The sequence below is a fragment of the Dromaius novaehollandiae genome, chromosome 3 (assembly GCF_036370855.1).
Source record: "Dromaius novaehollandiae isolate bDroNov1 chromosome 3, bDroNov1.hap1, whole genome shotgun sequence".
Lineage (NCBI taxonomy): Eukaryota > Metazoa > Chordata > Aves > Casuariiformes > Dromaiidae > Dromaius > Dromaius novaehollandiae.
The window spans coordinates 115,199,408-115,219,139 of record NC_088100.1 but is presented as its reverse complement, the minus strand read 5'-3'; the positions used below and the strand labels follow the sequence as shown (position 1 = coordinate 115,219,139).

Genomic DNA, 19,732 nt, shown 5'->3' with positions numbered 1-19,732 from the left:
AAAAATGCTGTTAAAATAAGGTTCTTTCAGTAGAATTGAAGATTAATGCTAATACCAAATCTGCTTATAGCCTTGAAGATGGATGAACCTGCAGAATCCACTGAAGAAGAGTAAAATAGCTTCTAAACATACAAAAAGCAAAAAAGATAAATGGCTCATGTTACAAAGAAGTCCAGTTTATGAGATCAGAGAAGTGACATGGCAAGAAGGTGGGACTCGCACATCAAGCCTGAAAGGAAGCTGGTGCTTGCCCCTAGCAGCACCTCATGCCTGTGAGACAGGATGAGAAAGGTCAGTAAAAAAATCTTGAACTTCACTCAGTCTGTGATCTGAAGTCACTGTCAGCAGGAATAAAATATTCCATCAACCAAATAAAGCTCACTGCCACTGACAGGCTCCGTAACTTTACTTTCTATTGATGCTGAGGGATAAAAATTATTCCATTTTCTTCAACAGGACTAAATGCAGCATGATTAAATAAAAAGGGGACTTGATTCATGCTTGACCATTTGATGCCTTTATACTCTACCATGCGACTGCAACAGAGAATATACTGCAGAGAGATCCAGCACTAACAGCTGCTCTTATTTTGCCATTTGTACCAGAATACACATTCTAAATCATCAGAACTGATTGCTACAGATTAATTGCTCTTACTGAGTTCCCAGAATTGTCATAAAGGATGCCACAGAAGCAAATAAAGTTGTTTTCATGGCCTGACGACTTTGAGAACTGAATGACCAGGCTTTCTGAGGTGTTCTGCATTTTCTGTATTTACAAACACTGGAGGGGAATAAATAAGGGAAGAAAACCATTGACAGTTCTAAACCATAATCATGCAGGAATCTATAAATAAAATGGACATCAAGGACAGATGAGGCTTTTCAAAAGCACCTTCATAATTGAGGTGCACAGCTCCCAGGAGACTGACACTCCAGAATCGCAGGGATGCTTTCAAAAATCACACCCTGCAGAGTTCAATTTTCACCTTTAATCTGCTTTCAAATTTTAACAGCTAGTTCTGGGGAGGCAGCTATGGACTGCAACTTTCCTTTGGGATAGATATTTTGTAATTGTCAGTATAACTCTTTTTTTACATTATACTTAGGGAAGTGTTTTTCCTAGTAAGTGTCAGTGTGTGCATGTTGTTTGTACATATAATCCCTTCATTTACCAGATTTGTACTTAAAAAACACATCTTCCTACAACAAAAAATTAATTCAGGTCACTATCTATCAAAAATTCCTTGACAGAGCAAAATTCCAAATCAGATGAGCTAGTTTGAAACTGGTAAGATCACAACATTTTCATGTTGCAGAGCTTGAGTTGTTTGGTCATTTAAAGAGCCGCTCCTTTAGGGTATTGGTGCTTACTGATCAAGAGATTTGGGAAAAACATGTATAACATGGTTTTGTAACCACACAGGTTACAAAAAGTTATATGCCAAATATAAATAAATTATACCAGGCTAATTCCCCTATATTCAAAATAACTGACACATTTCGGTTCTATGTTTCATAGTGTTCAGAACAATCATGTTCTCATCTATATCAAGAATTCCTGGTCAGGATTCCAATATCAATAATAAAATGACCATAATGAATATATTAAATAAGAATAACATTCTGTGAGTTTTAAGAAGGTAAAATTTTATCCTACTAAATATAAATTGTTTTACTTATCAGCAGACAAGAAAATTTATGAAATGTGTGACCACTCACTAGACACCTGCGCAGTTATCTTTCATAATCCTCCCTTGAGCTATTTTTCACAAGAAGCATGACTCTTTCAGCCAAGGGAAGCATGGGAATAAGAGTGAGCACTCTAGCAGGGACTTGAGCTTGACTGAAGAACACAGGACAGTGACTAGGACACAAATAGCTCATAAGCAGCAGAATTAATGCAGCACAGTTCTTCCAGACCTGGCAATAGCAATAATCCTAAACTCTCCCTAACACACTCAGCTCCCTCCCAGGGTGTCAGGCGTCCAGCAGTGCAGGTCCCCCAGTTCCCTCACATCTCCCCAGGGATCCAGACACTCTTGTCTGCTAGCCAGCCATAAGACACTGACAGAAACAGCATGGCCTCTGCGAAAGACATTCAGCCAGGCCGGGCTTTCTTACGTAAGTAGGAACAGAATATGGGAAGAGCTCATCTCTGGCTCTCCTCAGGTGAGGTGCAATGCTGAACATGCTGCCATTGGTAGCAGAATTCCCACTAGCATCAGTGGGTGCGGCATTTCACCATGTGCCTCCTCTAAGGACACCACTATCCACCTTGCTAATATTAACTCTTACATGTCCTTTGGGTCAGCATTATCTGGAACAAAGCCCATCAAAGTTAAAAACAAAACAGTATTAAAAAAGCAAACAGTCAGCTTTTCTCATTTTTCTTTAACCCAGAGATCTAAACTGTCTAAGAGGTCTTGGAAAGCAGAGAGGCCAGTGTCCTGCTGTAATGCAATGGTCTGCTGTCCTGAAGTTACTGCTTTATGCTTTGCAGTATTGCCCCATGGATAATTATATTTAACTTGTTTCACAGGTGAATGTATGTTCTATAGATAGGCAGGATTACTTTGAGGCTATCTATCTGTCTATGTATCTATCTAAAATTTAGGACAAATTCACAAAGAATTGCAAAGTGTTATATTTTCCTTTGAAGCTATGGAAGTACTTAGATACTAAATCAAACCTGTTAATTAAAAATCTTCCATGTTTGGAGCCTGGTAGATTTTTTCCTGGAAGGCCATGAATTGAAATCAAGGTCAGATTGTTAAACTTCAGATGTGGACTGCGAAAACAAAAAACAAAATGCCACAGTTAAGTCAATATAAGTTTGCTGAGGCTCAGTTTGGCACAGCTGTAATGTGAGTGCATTGTAACACATGGTCATACACAGTGTTTACAGATAGTTGAGTTTCCCAGTCCATCCCTGTATAGCATCTAGGCCCAGAGAATAGGGTCCCTGTCATTTCCATTTTCCCTTTCCTTTCTTCCATACGTACCTACTCAGGAAGTGGCGCCTGCTCTTTGTCTCACACCTGAATCCAAGGAAAGTGGGCAATAGAGAAACTAAACTTACAAGAAAGAAAAATTAATTCATATGTCTAGTCTGGAGTGTCACTGCTTTCAAATGCTTTGCTTAACAGGAGCATGGATTAAAGAATGTGCTCAGAACTTTGCGGAACTAGAGCTCAGGAAGAATTGTTTTAAAAAACAAAACATGCTGGAAATCTGCAGCTACTCAGACAGCTGCTGGAAAAGTCTGTGCAATACTGCAATTACTGTTTTTATGTGATTTTTTTCAGTACATATTAAAAAAGAAGTAGGACCTCTGCAACAGTGCAATGCATTATACTTAAAGCAGAGTTCGAAAACACGCAGGAGTTTGTCCGAAACTGGGTACTTTTTATGACATTTTCATGAGTAACTTACTCTTTCCAATACACCATCACACAACACATGAAAAGGGTAGGAAGCTGTCATTCTCTTGGTGGAATAGAAGAAAAACAGCTATTTTGCCTTTGCTGTTTATAGCCTAGCTTCTATAGGAAGAGACATGGCTGCAGGACAGGAAAATAAATTCTGATAACTGTTAATCTGGCCACTTCCTACAATAGGTCTACTGGAAGTAGGAGGACATATGAAGGAAACAGAACAGATTTTAATTCCAAGTCCAGCAGGATACAGAAAACAATTCATTTACACAGGCCATACAATACATTTTATCATTTTTATAAGATGCATATGTCTTCAGACACAAAAAGAAGAATACTTTCCACTGTAGTTTCATTAACACCGGAGTGTGGTGAGGAATAGGACTGACAATATGTTGAATTAAATGTGATCTGACATTTAAAAACAAATAAATATTATGAGTGATTAAGCCTTCTAATCTTCAAGGCTTTGTGTAAGTTAAGTACAGATTGGTGCAAATGCTACAAAGGAATCAGAATGCTTTTTATCAACCAATGTTAATTTGTTATTCATACGTCTAAAAAAATATATTCAAACAAAGTTAAAGGTCACACTTAAACCAAGGAATTTCAAGGTTATGGCTGCCTCGAAATGCATATTAATAGTTTAATTCTGGATTATGGATTATCTATGGTAAATCTCCATGCATACTTAGGATGAGTGCATTGTAATAAATAACCTTAATGTAACAAAGTGCATATATTTATAAAGATTATGGGCCTGATTCTCTTTTAAATTAAGGTCACTCTGCAGAGGTGGGTGTAAATAGATTTCGTTTTTCATTCATGGACACGTTATGCTGGCTGAGTGATATAAAGTGGTCTTAATATAAATGAGAGTCTGACCCAGCACATCAAGCTGAATTTTAAAGTGTACAGAAAGCCATCTGCACTCACGAAGCACTTCACGTGGGGTGCAAATGTGAATAAATACAATTAACTGTACACACCTGAAAAGTATGATTCCTTGGCATTTAGTTTACATGTAATTATGAGGAAAATTATTCCAAGACATTTTTCTATCCTGCCTGCCCTCACAGCACAGTGTCTTTGTACATGCTGCATGGACTCTCACCTAATTGGTCTCCAAATCCAAGTGCTACAGTAAGTTTAAATTATATTAACAATATTTAGGATGAAAATGATGCAAGCAAGTATCAAAAAATGGTAGAATGAAGGACCCCAGCAACATTAATTTGCCTCTTTTGTATGTGTGCAGTAGGATGCCATCCTTATTGATCTGATCAGATACTAGTTTCTTCTACAGATTCTCTACCTCATTCAGTCCATACTCAGTCATTCAGTATTTCTATAGTCATTTGATATCTCTCCAGTTCTTCTCCACTTCAATTCAAGATTTTCACTTTGTACAATTTACTAATTCCTATTTCAGTGCTCCCATGGCATTCCCATAGGCCCCCCAAATTAATTCATGTTTCTCATTCATTAACCCCTTAGGCATAAAAATGTTAATTAGTGTCTCCTTAGAATACTATGGTAAAATGAGTTATATTTATGATTCCCATTTTACATCTAGAAAATCATGGCACAAAGAAATTCAGATTAAATGTCTCAAAAAGGCCTGCTGATTTTGGAGGCATGATTGATAAGAACCAGAGCCAGACATCTAAGATTGCCTTCCCGGTGTTCAAAGTACAGTCCCACTCATCTCCCGTGACAGAGAAGCTGGCATTGCTCCAGACGTCCATCAGTCCAGCCCCTGCTAGCTCAGATTATTTTCTCTCAAAATGAACAACTACAGACACTTTGACTTATGAAACTTGCCCACTGTTACACAGATATTGTGGGGTAGAAAAGGAAACAGATACTACGCTCGTGTTTTCATTAGATCCAGGCCTGCTTTTGAAGGGACTCTCCCAGTCACACTTGGGCTCACAGTGTGGATAACATGGCCTGGATTTCTTTTAGATGAAACTAAACTAGAAATGTACTCTGAGAGTACATCTAATGAACTCCACTTCTTCATGGGAGTTCACCCCAGGGGAACACAAAAGAGTTAAGCTAGGGTAAACCCCACTGAAATATTTATGGTGTGCATGTTGGGTCCTCAGCACCAATGGTTTTATTCTGCAGATCTGCTTCTATTAGCCTGCACTACCTGCACACGTAGGCCCAACCGTAGAAACTTCAGCTCTCCAGAGTGGAGACATTATTCATGGAGCTCATTTCAGCTTCAGAAACAAATTGTGCAAGGGCCCTACCGGGCATAACTATGCTAGGAAATGGTGTTCTGTGCTTGTACAGCCACGTACCATGAAGATTAACCAGCTGCGTTCAGGCAGCAGAAGGGCAGCTCTGCTGCACACTTCCACACTCTGCTCCCAGGGTTAATGTTGGAAGAGTTGGGTTCAGTCTCTCTGGATCTGCCCATACTGACACATCAACATGACAGCTTCAGTTACTGGGTTGATTCATTTTGTATTTTTATTTATTTTAGTGGGAAAAGACAAGGCCATCCCTGATAGGAGAATGACTTCTTTGTTTGATTTCAAGGCTTTGCTGCAAAACATAAAAGTGCTGGCGTTGTACAGAAGTACTTGTGTTCTTCTACTTGTATTTATATGCACACACACAGATACACCCACCCACATATATATATATACACACACACACACACACACATATATACACCCAGACACACTCATCCACACATATATATAACATATATATAATTCTCTATATACAATACTTTGTTATATTTATTTATTATTTTAAAAATATAATCAATATATTATATTAAAATAAATTATTCCTTTGGTAGTTTGTGACTGTAAAGCCCCCAAATCTAATTTAGAAAAATATTCTTAATGCCAAAGCCTTCTTTTATTTTACTAATTCCTCATATGTGGCCTTCAACTGAGGTGAAATTATACCTCCTGTGGTGTACAGTAAATGATAAAAGATTAGTCTTAAGTACATGGTAAACAGAAAAAGCAAGTCTTCAGGTTAATGGAATGTAAGAACCAACACAGAAGAAAAGGCACAAAATAAACTCCCAAGCAGCAAAGGGGAGCATGTACTTGCCTATTACATTTGCATCTAGGTGATACAGTCCCAAGAAGCAGAGAATGATGGCAAACCTAAGGCAGTATTTCTCTAAGCCGTGATTTCAGGAGGAAATGGAAGAGGAGAAGGAGGGAGGAAAAGGGAATATTCCACTTTGGCGAGAACAAGAAAACTGAAGAAAGAGCTGTTCTAAGCATCCCAGGAGAAGGCAGTGGGCTCCACCAACAAGAATTGTCTATAACAGCTAAGGAAAAACCTCATATTTAATGGATGAGAACCCCCCCCACAAGCTTTTCAGTGCATGCCATTCTTGGAGAGAAGGAAAATTAGACATCCTCCCACATAGCTGAGACATGGGGGCAATTTCAGAGGATCTTCTTATTCAGCATTTTCTTGATAATGTGTATTGTTTTTTCCTTGCAACATTGCTTCCAGTCCTGTCAAACAAATGTCTAACTCTGCACTTCTATAGAATACATGAAACGTATTCTTTACCTTAAATCTTGTCTAGTAATAGAGTGGTAGCCAAATGAACTGAGAGAGATAACCTTCTGGAAGCAGCAGATTCCTGGATTGCCCCCTCAGCAGGGACTGTGGGGTTCTCCAGTGGAAAAAGTTAGCGTGAGGAGCAGTGCCTTAAACTCGGTTTGGTGGAAGGGATCCGCTGCTGGCCAACATGAAGCTGTGCTCTTCTGCCCCGCAGCTAATTGGAGGAAGTGGCTAATAAGTATCCAAACATTCTCATCTGTGACGACGGGCACACATTCCTCTTTACTCTTGTTTTAGGAAATGGCTCAATTATTTGTGTAGAAATTTTCTAAAAGAATTTAGTTTGTGGCCCCAAGAAGCCCCTGCCTGAACCAGTAAGGTCTGGCTAAATTAAGAGGAATGGAAAGCCATTTTCCATAACAGAAAGTAATTGGCCATCTTAAAAATAGGCATTGCACAGTGAAATCCTTACAGTGAAGAGCCAGTATGTTCATATCCCTCTAAAACTTCATATTCATTTGCTCTAATATTTAGAAAGGATGTGTGTGGAAAAGTGAGTGTTGCTGTAGATAATTACAAGCACACTTTGTAAAAGGTGCAGCTGAACATCCTAGGACAGGAGTAAGTCAGCATGAGCAGTAAGTCAGCTTGGGTTCTTCTGGAGATATTGTCTCCCAAATCTCTTTGAATTCATGGAGCACATCAGCAAGAAATGGGTAATTGAGAACCACATGAAATTATTTCGGTTAGGGCTTCTCAAAGAACCCAAGTGATAATCGGCGTGCTTCTGCTCGTGCCAGCTCACTCCACTGGCTTTAATGGAAAGAATTAGGCAAAGACCAGGCCTTGAAAATGTTAAACTCAGTTCATGAAAACAAGCTTTTATAAGAAGCCTCACAGAAAGAAATCTTGATAGTAGATTGAGGAAACTAAATATATTTCTTTAAGTGACTTCCACAAGAAGGGGAACAGTGAAGCCTCCAAACTAGAAGATAATTCTCCCCAAAACATGCAGGTCACTTGCTGCACTTGTTGGTACAGGATGAGGCAATGAGGGACTCCAGCTCCGTGAAGTGGCATCGCCATGGAGGAACAGATATACTGCTGACAAAGAGGCAGGAATGAACACAAGAAGGGCTGGTTTGAACGAATCACGTACTTTGCTTCTAAATTTGCTGGAACCACTCAGGAACAAAAGACTTGAGGACAACAGGGAAAGTATTCATGCAGAATTAGGAGACAGCAATTGTAAAACTTTCTGCAGTGAAAGCTTTTTGCATATATAACCCACTGCCTTCAGTTATTGCTGAAACACAGGATTAGATGCTTATGGTGTTACAAAAACATGACAACTTCAGTGTCTTCCAAAAAAGTCAAGCAGCAAATCTTTATTTCTGTCCATTTCATCCAAATAATGGTCAGATTTTCGAACAGGCAGGTAACGTTATTCAGCAGCTATGGCTCAGATTTGCTAAGTGTTTAAGCAGAGATAGGCTTTTGTGAAAATTATCAGAACCTTTAAATATGAAACTAAATACAAAAACTAGCCCCATGGCACAAATTTAGCTTGCTAAATTAAAAAGGTTGAATTGAGAACTGTAGTTGAGATGCCTAACCCTAGGATTTTAAATCCACAGACAGGTGCTTAAATACAAGCCAGAAAAATACAGGCAAACTGTAAGAGCTTAGCAACATTTAAAATCAGGCACTGAAATACAAAGTTACAGATAGAATACAGGTTTGAATATTCTGCCCAGTGACTATAATGCACATTATCAAACTCTATATTGTTCTCCTTTTTTCTCTATATAGCATCATTATTTCCAGGCTAACAAAGGAATGGTTTATTTATTATGGTTATAGATTCCTCACTGCTGCCTAAAAGCCCCTAACAACTGAAAAACAGCAAAGGATCTGGAAACACGTACTGCATATTAGAAGAGAGAATGTCTTATGTGCTCCTGATAAGTATAACAATGTGTAATCTGAAGTGTGGTAAAAGCAGAGGTGCCCATTTGGTGAAAAAGTCTTCAAGTCAAGAGCCTGAACCAACACAAAATGAAACAAGAGCACCTGCATTTTAGAAGCAAATAATTCCAGCAGGGATTCATGTTGCTGTGGATACAAAAGGGAAGAATAGCTCAAAGATACTGGTAAAGCAGGGAGGGATTAGAGTATCTAGGGAAATAAGTAAAAGGTATCGGGTTTCATTGCACAGTTCTGGAGGACAGCTACAAAAGAAGGTCTAAACACCCTTGTACTTGAAACAAAATAGGATTGCCAATTTATTGTGAGCATAATCAAGGGAACAAACAAAAAAAGTTGTAATATGCTATTTATATATATCCTGACATTTGCCAATCTGTTAGAATAGTCCTTGTTAGTTTTTCTGGATTTTTTGCCTGATGTCTTGCTAGCATTTTCTTCTTTGGGGGTTGGGGAAAGTAGGGAGGTTTAGATGGTAAAAACTGTCTGAACAAATGATTTAATTAACTGCTTTCATTAAACCACTCATTATTATAAATAATGAGTCAAATAACTTTTCTAATAAAAAATAAAGTGCAGGAAATTAGTCTACATGAACTTAATTGTTTCAATTTTTATTTGAAACTAAACATCACAGGTTTTTAGATAAAGGTTGAATCAGTCATTTATAAAAACTAAAATAAAAAGGGTGACAGAGGATGATGCTTTGCCTGATTACCAAAATAGGAAACTCCATGCACTAATCTCCTTTAAGCATAATCTTTAAATAATTTAACATTTGCCATTATATCCTATGCAAAGGCAAAGTAATAATTATACTGTACCCTCAGCTTTGCTGCAGCAGAGCCATTCTAAATATGACAGCTCTAGATGATTCTAAAAATGTTAACAAATAGCCTGTTTTAATTACTGTCAAGAATCTTGCATTAATGAAACTTTGGAATCAGAGAAATTTCCCCACTCTGTCTTGAAACAAAACAGAGAGCTTAAGATTTTTGGGGGGAGGGAGGGGTGCAGAAGGAGAGATGATGAGAAAGGAGTGCCAGCAGACAGTAACCTGGGGCTCAGGGCATAGAAACCCAATGTACCCAGGGACCAGTCTCAGTCTAGAAGGGTTATATAGACAGTAGCTCTACTTGGCCCAAATAATGTAATATTCAAAATAGGACAGGGCTCCTTTTAGGAAAGATCTGCACCCCAAACTTTTCAAGAAGACGACAATCAGGACATGACTTGGAAAGTAGACTTTTCCAAAAGAAAAAGATTTTCTAAAAAAAATTCCAGCTCTACACAAATTACAAATAGAAATGCTCAGCTTAACAAGGATAGCCAATGATAATGCAAAAAAAAAAATAATATTTTCAGTAAAGGATAAATATTTTACTTGATACTATAGACTTTCTTTATGAGTAATACATGTTTTCATGTCGCCACTATCCTAAATTGCTTTTGTTCACGTGGATAAAGCACATTGCTTTTGCAGGCTAAGCTGAAATGAAGTCTATACCTTTCCACTACCTCCCACTTTTTAGGCAGCTATATTTGACTCAGACAAGTAAGAATCAACACAAAATCTAGTATGAAGATATGTGAAAATAACATAGCAAGACCATTTCCCTGTATGATGCTAAATTATGCCATTCTGGTATCATGAAGGCTCTGCAATTGATCTTACACTACTTGGTTATTAAACTTTTAGTAAGAGAGTCAGCAACAGAAGAAGCAGAAAGGGTTTATTGTTTGTATCAACAATTGCCAAAAGCGCCCATTCTCCAGAACCTTATGTAAGTGCATCAATTACGGATCGCAGAACAGGATTTCATCTCAACTGCTGACTGACAGATGTCCACGTAGAAGTTATCTCTCTTTAATTAGGAGTAAGCAAAGATCAGCCAGTTGTCCTTTGCATCAACCTTAAGAAAAAGTACTATGACTGAATGAATTTGCTCAATGAAAGAAGGGATATCTGTACAGTCTTTACTGGGACACTTTTCCATGCAGGGGTCAAGGAAGTGGTTTTTCACATACTTCTTTGCTCAGTAAACTGTGTCTGTGATGAGTCTTCCTCCAAAAACCAGATGGAACTATCAAGAAGAGCACCAGTAGAAATAAAAAAATAAGTAAGTGAATCCAATTGACAGTAGCTCATTTAATCTGGCTGATTTGTCAGTCTAATTTTGTCTACTTTTGACAGCAGGGCATAGATACTTCAGTCACTGACTTCAATGGGGGAAATTCACACCTTTTTCTTCCCAGAATGTGACTGTTCATATTCCAAGAGGACTGACAACATTGGTGAAACATACCTTCCTTTTTAATTTCAGAAAACACTCTTCTAAATTGTTCAGAACAGAGATTAAAAGGAAAATGTTTGGTTCCAACTTTGATTTAAAATTTTTCAAGAGGAAATTTCTTTAAAAGCAAAAAAAGCCATTTTTTGTTTTAATGACACCCTAATGAAATATTTTGTCATGTCGCAATTACTTTTTCCTAATATTAAACATATTCCATTCAAAAGCTTAGATTTTGATGGAAGAGTGCTTTTCAATAAAGGGCTGCTTTTTCAGAAACTTGTTGGTGATATTCTTCTTTATGAATTCTATCAGACCTTTCTTAAAAAAAAAAAAAAAAAAAAAAAAAAAAAAGCAGCCTATATGCTCAGGCTGTGAAAGCAGCCACCAGCACTTTTGACATCTTAGCAAGAATCCCTTCAAAGAGGAAAGTGATTTTTACTTTGACCTTTACTAACACCCTCCAGTGATGCTGCCAGTGTTTCTTTCTCTTCCCAATGGGCAGTTCTCCTCACTGGGTCTCTCTCTCCAAACTTTGTACTTGATTATTTTATTCTACGCAGCATTTGGAGGTACCTCCTTGGTTTTGAAGTCTAGTCTCTAGTATAACAAGACCAAAAAACATGCCAGAAACTTTACAAGCACCATCCTGAAGATAACTACATTTTTTTGCACCACTACTCCTACTGGAAGACGTTCCAGAACCTCTCTTTTTCATAGCGATAATTCTTTTCTAATTTCTGATCCAATTGCAGGCCAATTTATATTCACTTGAACTGGATAACAACATCAGCCATCAGTTTAAATACCTGCTTTCTCTCATGTTTAGGATAGACTTTATTCTTGCAAAGCTTCTGTTGCCCCTGGTGTTGTCACTTCACCTCTTTTTTTATTCAATAAATATTTTCTGCTTCCTTCCTTGCTCTCCCTAAAACCTGTTTCCCTCCTCTGATCCTTGATCATGTGGTGTCTCTCTCCTTTAGTGATCACTCTTCTTCAACATCCTGCCTCAAAACACATTCTGCTCCAGAAAGTTTTCTCACTTTCTTCCTTTGAGTGGTTACTCTTAGATTCACTTCTATCTTGTAATTTTAATACCTATCTCTCTTTTTCTTTTCTCCTCTATGCTGGCCCTTTCCCCAGACAACGTGATTAAAAAATATTGGCAACTTTGACACTGCTGCGTTTTAATTCTTTTATTCACTTCACCTTTTTTAGGTAGCTTTAGATGACCCTACTATCTTTATTCCTCCCCAAACTTTACCAAACGCATCTCTTTCCAGTTTCTTCTTTCAAATCCCCATATCATAACTATTTTTTCTGAAACAAAACAGCCACGCTTCACCTTTATGCCATCAGCACATTTATCCCTTCTAACCGTCTCTCACATCCCAGCAACTGTTTTGCTTTCCTCACCCATGTCAGCTCAGCTTTCCCTATTCTTGCATGCACCATTCTTCTCTAGTGATTGTGGCTATCTATTGTAATTTAGTTGAGCCTTTTGTCCTTTGTTTGACTAATTCTTTTCTACACTTTGCTTCTCAACCCACATTGACCTTTGCAATTTTCCCTCTAAGCTCTTCTCCCTGCCCTTAACCATGTTCTTCTCAGAACACTTTTTACTCATCATCTTGCCAGTATTTGTGAAGTGTATAACAGGCTTTGTACATGCATATCAATGAAACTCTATAACATTCAAATACTTGGACTACAACTATTGAGAGCAAACTTGTAATGCAACTTAAAACTGAGTCTTAAGTGTTAGCATATTTACATCTCTCTCCTTTATCTTAACATCACTTCAGGCTCAAATGTGAGCTGCCTTACCATTTGGCACTGAGGAACCCCAGGAGCATACACTGCATTTCGGTAGCACAGGAGAAGCATAATCCAAACTGTGCCTCCTCAGACAACCCAGCTGCAGATATCTTGGGAGATCCTTTTCAATACTAGACTATTTACCAATGATATGCCGCATTTCCAGGATCTCGCTTATGAAAATCAATGTGGCAAAGTCCTTATACTATAAATCTTTACGTGACCGAACAGGAAAATCTGAAGAGCTCTTTCCTTAGCCCAGGCAAAACACATTGCTAATGCAGGCAGGTACATATACCTATGCGGGAACATCCTTAACTACATGGTTTACAAGATCAGCACTACCATTCTGAATGTACATTGGCTTTAAATTTGACTAAGCCAAAGTACCATCTAACCATTAGTGCTTTAGTGAGAGTATTTCCTTACTAAAATTTCAACTTCCGTTCCATAAATATTGTATTCTCTTTAAACTACAGAACAGGGCAACTATTTTTCTAGACAGAAAATAAGGGATATGCAAGGATGGCCTTGGTAGTTAGTCTTGTAAGTCTAATCAGCAAGCAAATTCAAAATTGCAGCTGAGAAGCATCAACAGCATTTCCCACAAATAAAAATACCATAAAATGGGCCGTACAACTACAGTTGGTTGAGATTTTGCCATTCTGTTTACCGCTGCATGAATGTTTCAGCGAGTAACACACAGTGCAAATTCCAGCTTGTTAACAGGACATTCTCAATCTTATTGGTCAATCACCTAAGTCGAAAGCAAGGTTTTTTATGGCTGTCTACTCTCCAAATCCCAACTTCCCATATTATTGCAGGGGAGAATACTATTTTGGCTCCTTGATATTGCTTGGTGCCAATGTGGCAATGCTGCCTTTACCGAGCAAAAGCACGCACCCTAAAAAAGCCCACTGACATCAAAAGACAGAAGAAGCCCCTTGAATTTAATGGGCTTGAGATTTGTGCCAGCATTTTGGTCCTTGCTTATAGTCAAGGGCCATATCTTTTCCTCTTGACAGTGAGAACATGCAGAAAGAGAACACACTCATAAAAGTTGTATGGTTGGAGGCACCATCACAGTACCGTGTTCTTCTGACAGAAAGAGGGCAGCCTTGAAAGGACAGGAGACATAGCTGGTAAAGGATTCAGCAAGGCCAAAATGCCTGGTTTCAGGATAGCCACACATGGCAGCTGTGGATCTGGGCCTCTCAGCCCCGCAACCTGGGCAGTCTGGGCGGCCTGTGCAGTCCCTGCACGTACCACAGTCCTTCATGTGAACGAGCTCTGGCCAATACAGCACCCCAAGGCCAGGTCCTGCCCATCTCTCTTCCCAGGGCAACATGAAACTTCTCCAGCTCCTCCTTCCCAAACTGCCTGTGCCCTGTAGCTCACAGGAAACTGAAATTATGCTGAAATGGTGCAGGGATGCTACTGGCAACCATACTCCCAGGGGAACAAATTACACAATAAAGTGGGTTAAAATTCCCACAAAAATGCAGTGGAGTCCCAAAGTAGTTTGAGAATAGGGAACAATCTGGCTGCAGCACTGTGGAGCTCCATACAAGCTAACTGATCTTTCTTAGCAATTCGGGGGATCTAGATTACACAGCATGCAGTAAAGACCCACCATCTCATTACTGTATCTTGTGCAACCCCAGGTCTCACTGCAGTGTAAACTGCATTCATACGCTTCTCTTTCCTGGGATCTGGATGGTAATTATAGCAATCCACAAAAGGAATCTTAAAATTTCAGTTCATCAGACATTTAGAAAAAATTAGCAAGTACCTTCAAATAGTCATCCTCACTTTTCAAAACGCTCACACTGAATGTTAAAATATGTATCTATGAACAGAAATTAAATCTATACTAAACACTAGAGGGCAGAATCACAACATAACCAGCCAAATTATTTTTTCTCCACTTCACTAATCTGACAAGTCTACTTTACTTCAAAACCAACTCACGGGCAGTTTATTGACTGCTTTGAAGAGCTTAGTACTTATACCTCTGCAACAGCTCTGGGTAAAAAATATTTTTTAAGAAACGTCACAGAAAAATAATAATGAACAAAACAGAAAGGATATCTCCTTTATCACTTTAGCAGAGAATTGAAAAACCTAAATGCAGTGTTTGCACTTGAAACGTATCTTTATTTACTTTGAACTGCATTGATTAGACTGCTACCAGATGCTTCAGGTAGTCACGTTACCAAGCTCTGCACAGAGCTTATGAAATGATCATGCTAATATCATATCTAGTCACAAGGCTTCTAAAAAATACAAAGGATTCTAAAAAATATAAAGGATTATTCTATAAAAATTATTTTTGACTCATTTCAATTTTGAAACAGGCCTTTTTATGAGAAAATTACTGTTTCCAATATCAGTTTTAATATACAAAAAGAAGTTAGGGCTATTCATATTTATGTATGAATTAATACAAAAGAAAACCTACAAATTCAAAGTGCGAAAGAATAGCTTGGGCTCAGACAAATATTTGTATATGTTTAAAGGACAAGTATTTAAAGCTCAAATAATCTAACTTAAAGTTGAAAACAGGCTCTAACAGAAGAATATAATTATAAAATAATAACATACTGATGCTAATTGAGTATTGTTTTTTGGCAGAGGCATGTCAAATGGCTGTTAGGAAGGATGATCTTGACCCACACGCCTCTGCCATAGTTTATGTCTAGTATCAGTCGCGGACAGTATTCATTGTGATCCTGACTTAATAACATGGCAAGATATGACCTATCTTATTCATCTGTGTCACAACTTGATCTCTATTCACTGGAAATGATGGAAGGCAACAATGTCTGAAGGACACAGGCCTGGTAACATCGAACACATGGTCGACTACAACATTGTTCTGGATTTGCCTTGGTATGAAAAAAAAGGAAGCACATGTATATCAATTCATGTGGCAAAGATAGATAGTATAAAACAATGAAGATCACTAAACCATTCATTACATGTTAGCTCTGTGATCAGCAAGTAAGCACTAACTATTTAATTAGTCAACTAATTAGTGACAGGCAACATGGAAGGCTTCAGATGTTCTCAGACAAATACAAAGATAAAAAGCCTAATTAAACAGCAAGCATTATGCTAACTATTGCCAAACAGGACAGATGTGCAGGATATTGTGTAATACTGTGCTGCCAGATAACAGGAGTTGTAGCTGTTCTGTCAGAAAGTGTGTTAAAAAACCTCTGCGATTTCTAAGCTAATCTTAGACACCTTTAATTCAGAAAGGGAGAATCTGTCCTGTAGACAAAAACTCGGAGATTTACAATGTTAGAGACACTCTAGTTCTATTTTAAGAGAAAGATACAGGGTTTTAACAAAATATACTCTAACACAATTGCTTTTTTAATGCAAAAATTATTCTCACATATGCAAATGGAAAGTGGAATATATTTCACAACATTTTCATACAAAATTTTGTGATTGTAGTCACCATTCATTTATTGCTATTTTCTAGAGCACATTATGCATATTTCCAATGTCCTCAGAGAATAAGTCATTGTTTACACCAGAGGCTGGATTAAGAAGGTTTTCAAAATCATGGATTAAAAAGGGCTTTCCCTGTAATCAGAAGACAATAACACTTTCCACAGCTATATGCAAAGAGGTGGATAAAAAGCTAATTGGTTCACTACACTGGAACCAATGACAAGATACTGCTGTGAGCGCTTTTTGCATTCTTGCAGCCAAACTTCAATCACCTGCTGCCAGAGCGTACTAGTCTGCATGCTGTTTCGTGAATCACCCACCAGAATAAACTAGAAAGGCTATTTTTGAATTATATGTTATTCTGGCTGAACTACGCTGCCGTGATTGTCATTCTTAAATTCTAACAGATTTAAAACTTGATGGAAAACAAGAAGAAGAAAAAAAAAAAAACCCTGCCCTCCTGGTAAATCAGCATTTGGAGATGAGGTTATTTTTTAGCACATGTCAAAACCAGGAAAATGGAAAGATTAAAATGCTGTACTATAGCTTACATTCACAAGGAGCTGCATTTAGGGCAACAGTGATTTAACTGAGGAATATTCAACTCCCTCTCACTGATTTCAGCTGTTTGTAGCCTTTTGAAATCAATTATTTAACTGCAGTTGACTCGTGCTCAAACGTCACCTCTAAGGACCAGTATTTTCAGAACTCTGAATGTAATACATTACTCCTTTTTGCATATTCATGCTTCCTCATATTCTGTAGTCAAGAAAACAGATTTGAAAAATCATTTTCAGATACAAATTTCACAATTGAATATTTAAAATAGGTTTTTCATTTATAAATGAAATGTGTACCCTCTTTTTTAAAACTTGTGTTAGTCTTAAGGCAGACTCCTTCTTAGAGTCTTGATCGAGGATAATTTTTCAAGGTTAGCTGCTCATGTTACTGCAAACGTAAGCATGGGCCACGCGTATGTTTACTTGAATATCTGATAAAACTCTTTCTCTTGTAAGTGTGTGTTTTTTATCTTTTTAAGACAAAGTCACCCAAGGAAAACTGAAAATAAACCCCTTGCATTTCTACTCTTTTTTCGGAGTCCCTCTGGCTTGATCCCCTCCGGCAGGGCGAGGGCTTTCTCTGGCACCCTGCAACAAAGGGGAGGCGGGCGCCAGCCGGCCGCCGGAGCGGGAGGGCAGCGGACAATAGCGGCGGGGCTGCCGCCGGCCGCTTTGCTGGGCTGCACCGCTTTGTCACCGGCGAGCAGGGCTCAGTCGTGGCTTCCCCTTCAGCGCTGGCCATCGCGGAGCATTTACGCTGCTTTAGCGAACAGTCTCAGGCTGCTGCAATTTATTTAAGCCTCGCCTTAGTGCTGGAGAGCAACTGAAATCCTGGTTTTGTGCAAAAGCAAGCAGATAGAATTGGACTGCCCAGGAGGAGCCTCCTGCAGGGACGGGGGGAATCACAGCTCCTTCCCTGCGCGCCGGGCTGCTGCTCCTATGATGCACCCCGCTTCCCTGGGTCCCGGCCCGTGGAGGCTGCCCTCCCGCCTGCATCCCCGACACTCCCCCTCGGCCGTGCCGCTGCCCAGCGCTGCCTCCTTCAGAACTTGCCCGTTTTCCTGAATAAACAGCTCTTGTGCACACTAAAGAGAAGCAGCGCTACAGCTGAAAACCCACATCCGAATGCGAGTACACCCAGGAAAAAAATCAGCAGGAGATATTTATTGGAATGGTGATACGGGAGTAAGATCACCTTCCCTCACATCACATGAGATTAAGCACAACGGGTGCAATACACTCAGGGTACCTGCGTGTTAGGAAGCCACTTCCCACTCTGGGAGGTCACTCTATATGCTCCTTTACAGTATTTTTGCACTGTCCTGTGAAACACCTGACACCGACTGGGGTGCCCCACTGCTCCGGTGCTCTGCGCCAATCTCTGTGTTTCCCGAAACGCTCACTCTTCGCAGTACGCGGTAATGAACGCCAGGAACAGGCTTAAGGAGCGTTTTGTAAGAGAGCAGTTTGCAGAAGACCCTGGTCGTTTGCGGCACAGACTAGAAAGCTCATTTTTGTGTCCTGGTAGATGAGGAGCGATGCTCCAGGCTGCTTTGTGGCACTGTTGGAACAGCGAGAATGCTGAACTTCCCTGGAAAAATAACGGGGACACGCTGCCTCAGACGGATGCTCTGGGAACTACAGTGCTGCCCTGGGAGCACAATGGGCTTAAGAGGCAGCCTGCCACGTCTCGCAAGTGAAGAGATATAATCCTCATTATTATTTCAGTATTTAATGAAAAACATATTTCTTCAGTCTCAAGTTGAAATCACTTGTAAAATCTAGTTCTAATAATTGTTATGTAGGTTACTGAATTACATTCGGGTGTTTCCATGGTGACCGCTAATGTAAAGTAATTAAGTATGAAGAATAATGAGGTGAAAACTACTTCCTCTTTTTAAGGATTAGGGGCTTACAAATTGATTCAATCCAGCTATTTTTAGTGCATGTAACCTCTGCAAAGAATATTAGAAAATTATGAGTAAATTAAACTAAATTGTATTAAAAGGTCTTCACGTTGATCAGGAGACTTTCTTTATCTGTTGCTCATGTGAAAATTAAAAACAAAATCTTTCTTAAACTCGCACATAAATTAATACAAATTCTGTAGCATTTTGCACTGAGTACTGCCTGCTTGCTTTGTGAGTTCGCAGAGCAATACTCAATTCTCATGAATGCGAGCACTCCATTTGTAGGTGCTGAAGACATGTACACTTCTCCGTACAAGAACGACATGTCCTGCAAGAACCCTTCATTAGAATATGGTCCAAACAATACTTCTGGCTGAAAAGTCTTGGCTGAGGTAATATCTCAGAAGTATAAAGGTTCTCCCCATAGACATGATACTATCTGTACATCCTATTCAGTGCAAGAAGACAGCTCCTGGCTGAGGTACCTGGTTGGAGCTTAGATGCGTTATTGTCTTTCTGTCTGATCTTGGCAAAATATTCTGTCCTAACTGGCTTCAGTTCCTCATTTGTAAAACAGGCATAGATAGACTTTCTTTTCCCCTCACAGTATTATATACTGAAAGGGTAATAAACAACTTGCGGTGAATAACAAGGAAGTTGTTAACAGCTCTAAAATACATTTTTAACTGAGCTTTGAATGAGATTGAAAGT

The 19,732-nt window shown here is 39.0% G+C and overlaps 1 protein-coding gene across 1 annotated transcript in view; it reads right to left on the bottom strand.

Moving 5' to 3' along the window:
• Positions 1 to 19,732, bottom strand: part of CFAP61 (cilia and flagella associated protein 61) — a 134,891-nt gene that overhangs the window by 47,739 nt on the left and 67,420 nt on the right. The window contains exon 18 of the mRNA XM_064509885.1: positions 2,692 to 2,790. Coding sequence (XP_064365955.1) covers positions 2,692 to 2,790 — 99 coding nt within the window. The remainder of the gene's footprint in view (positions 1 to 2,691; positions 2,791 to 19,732) is intronic.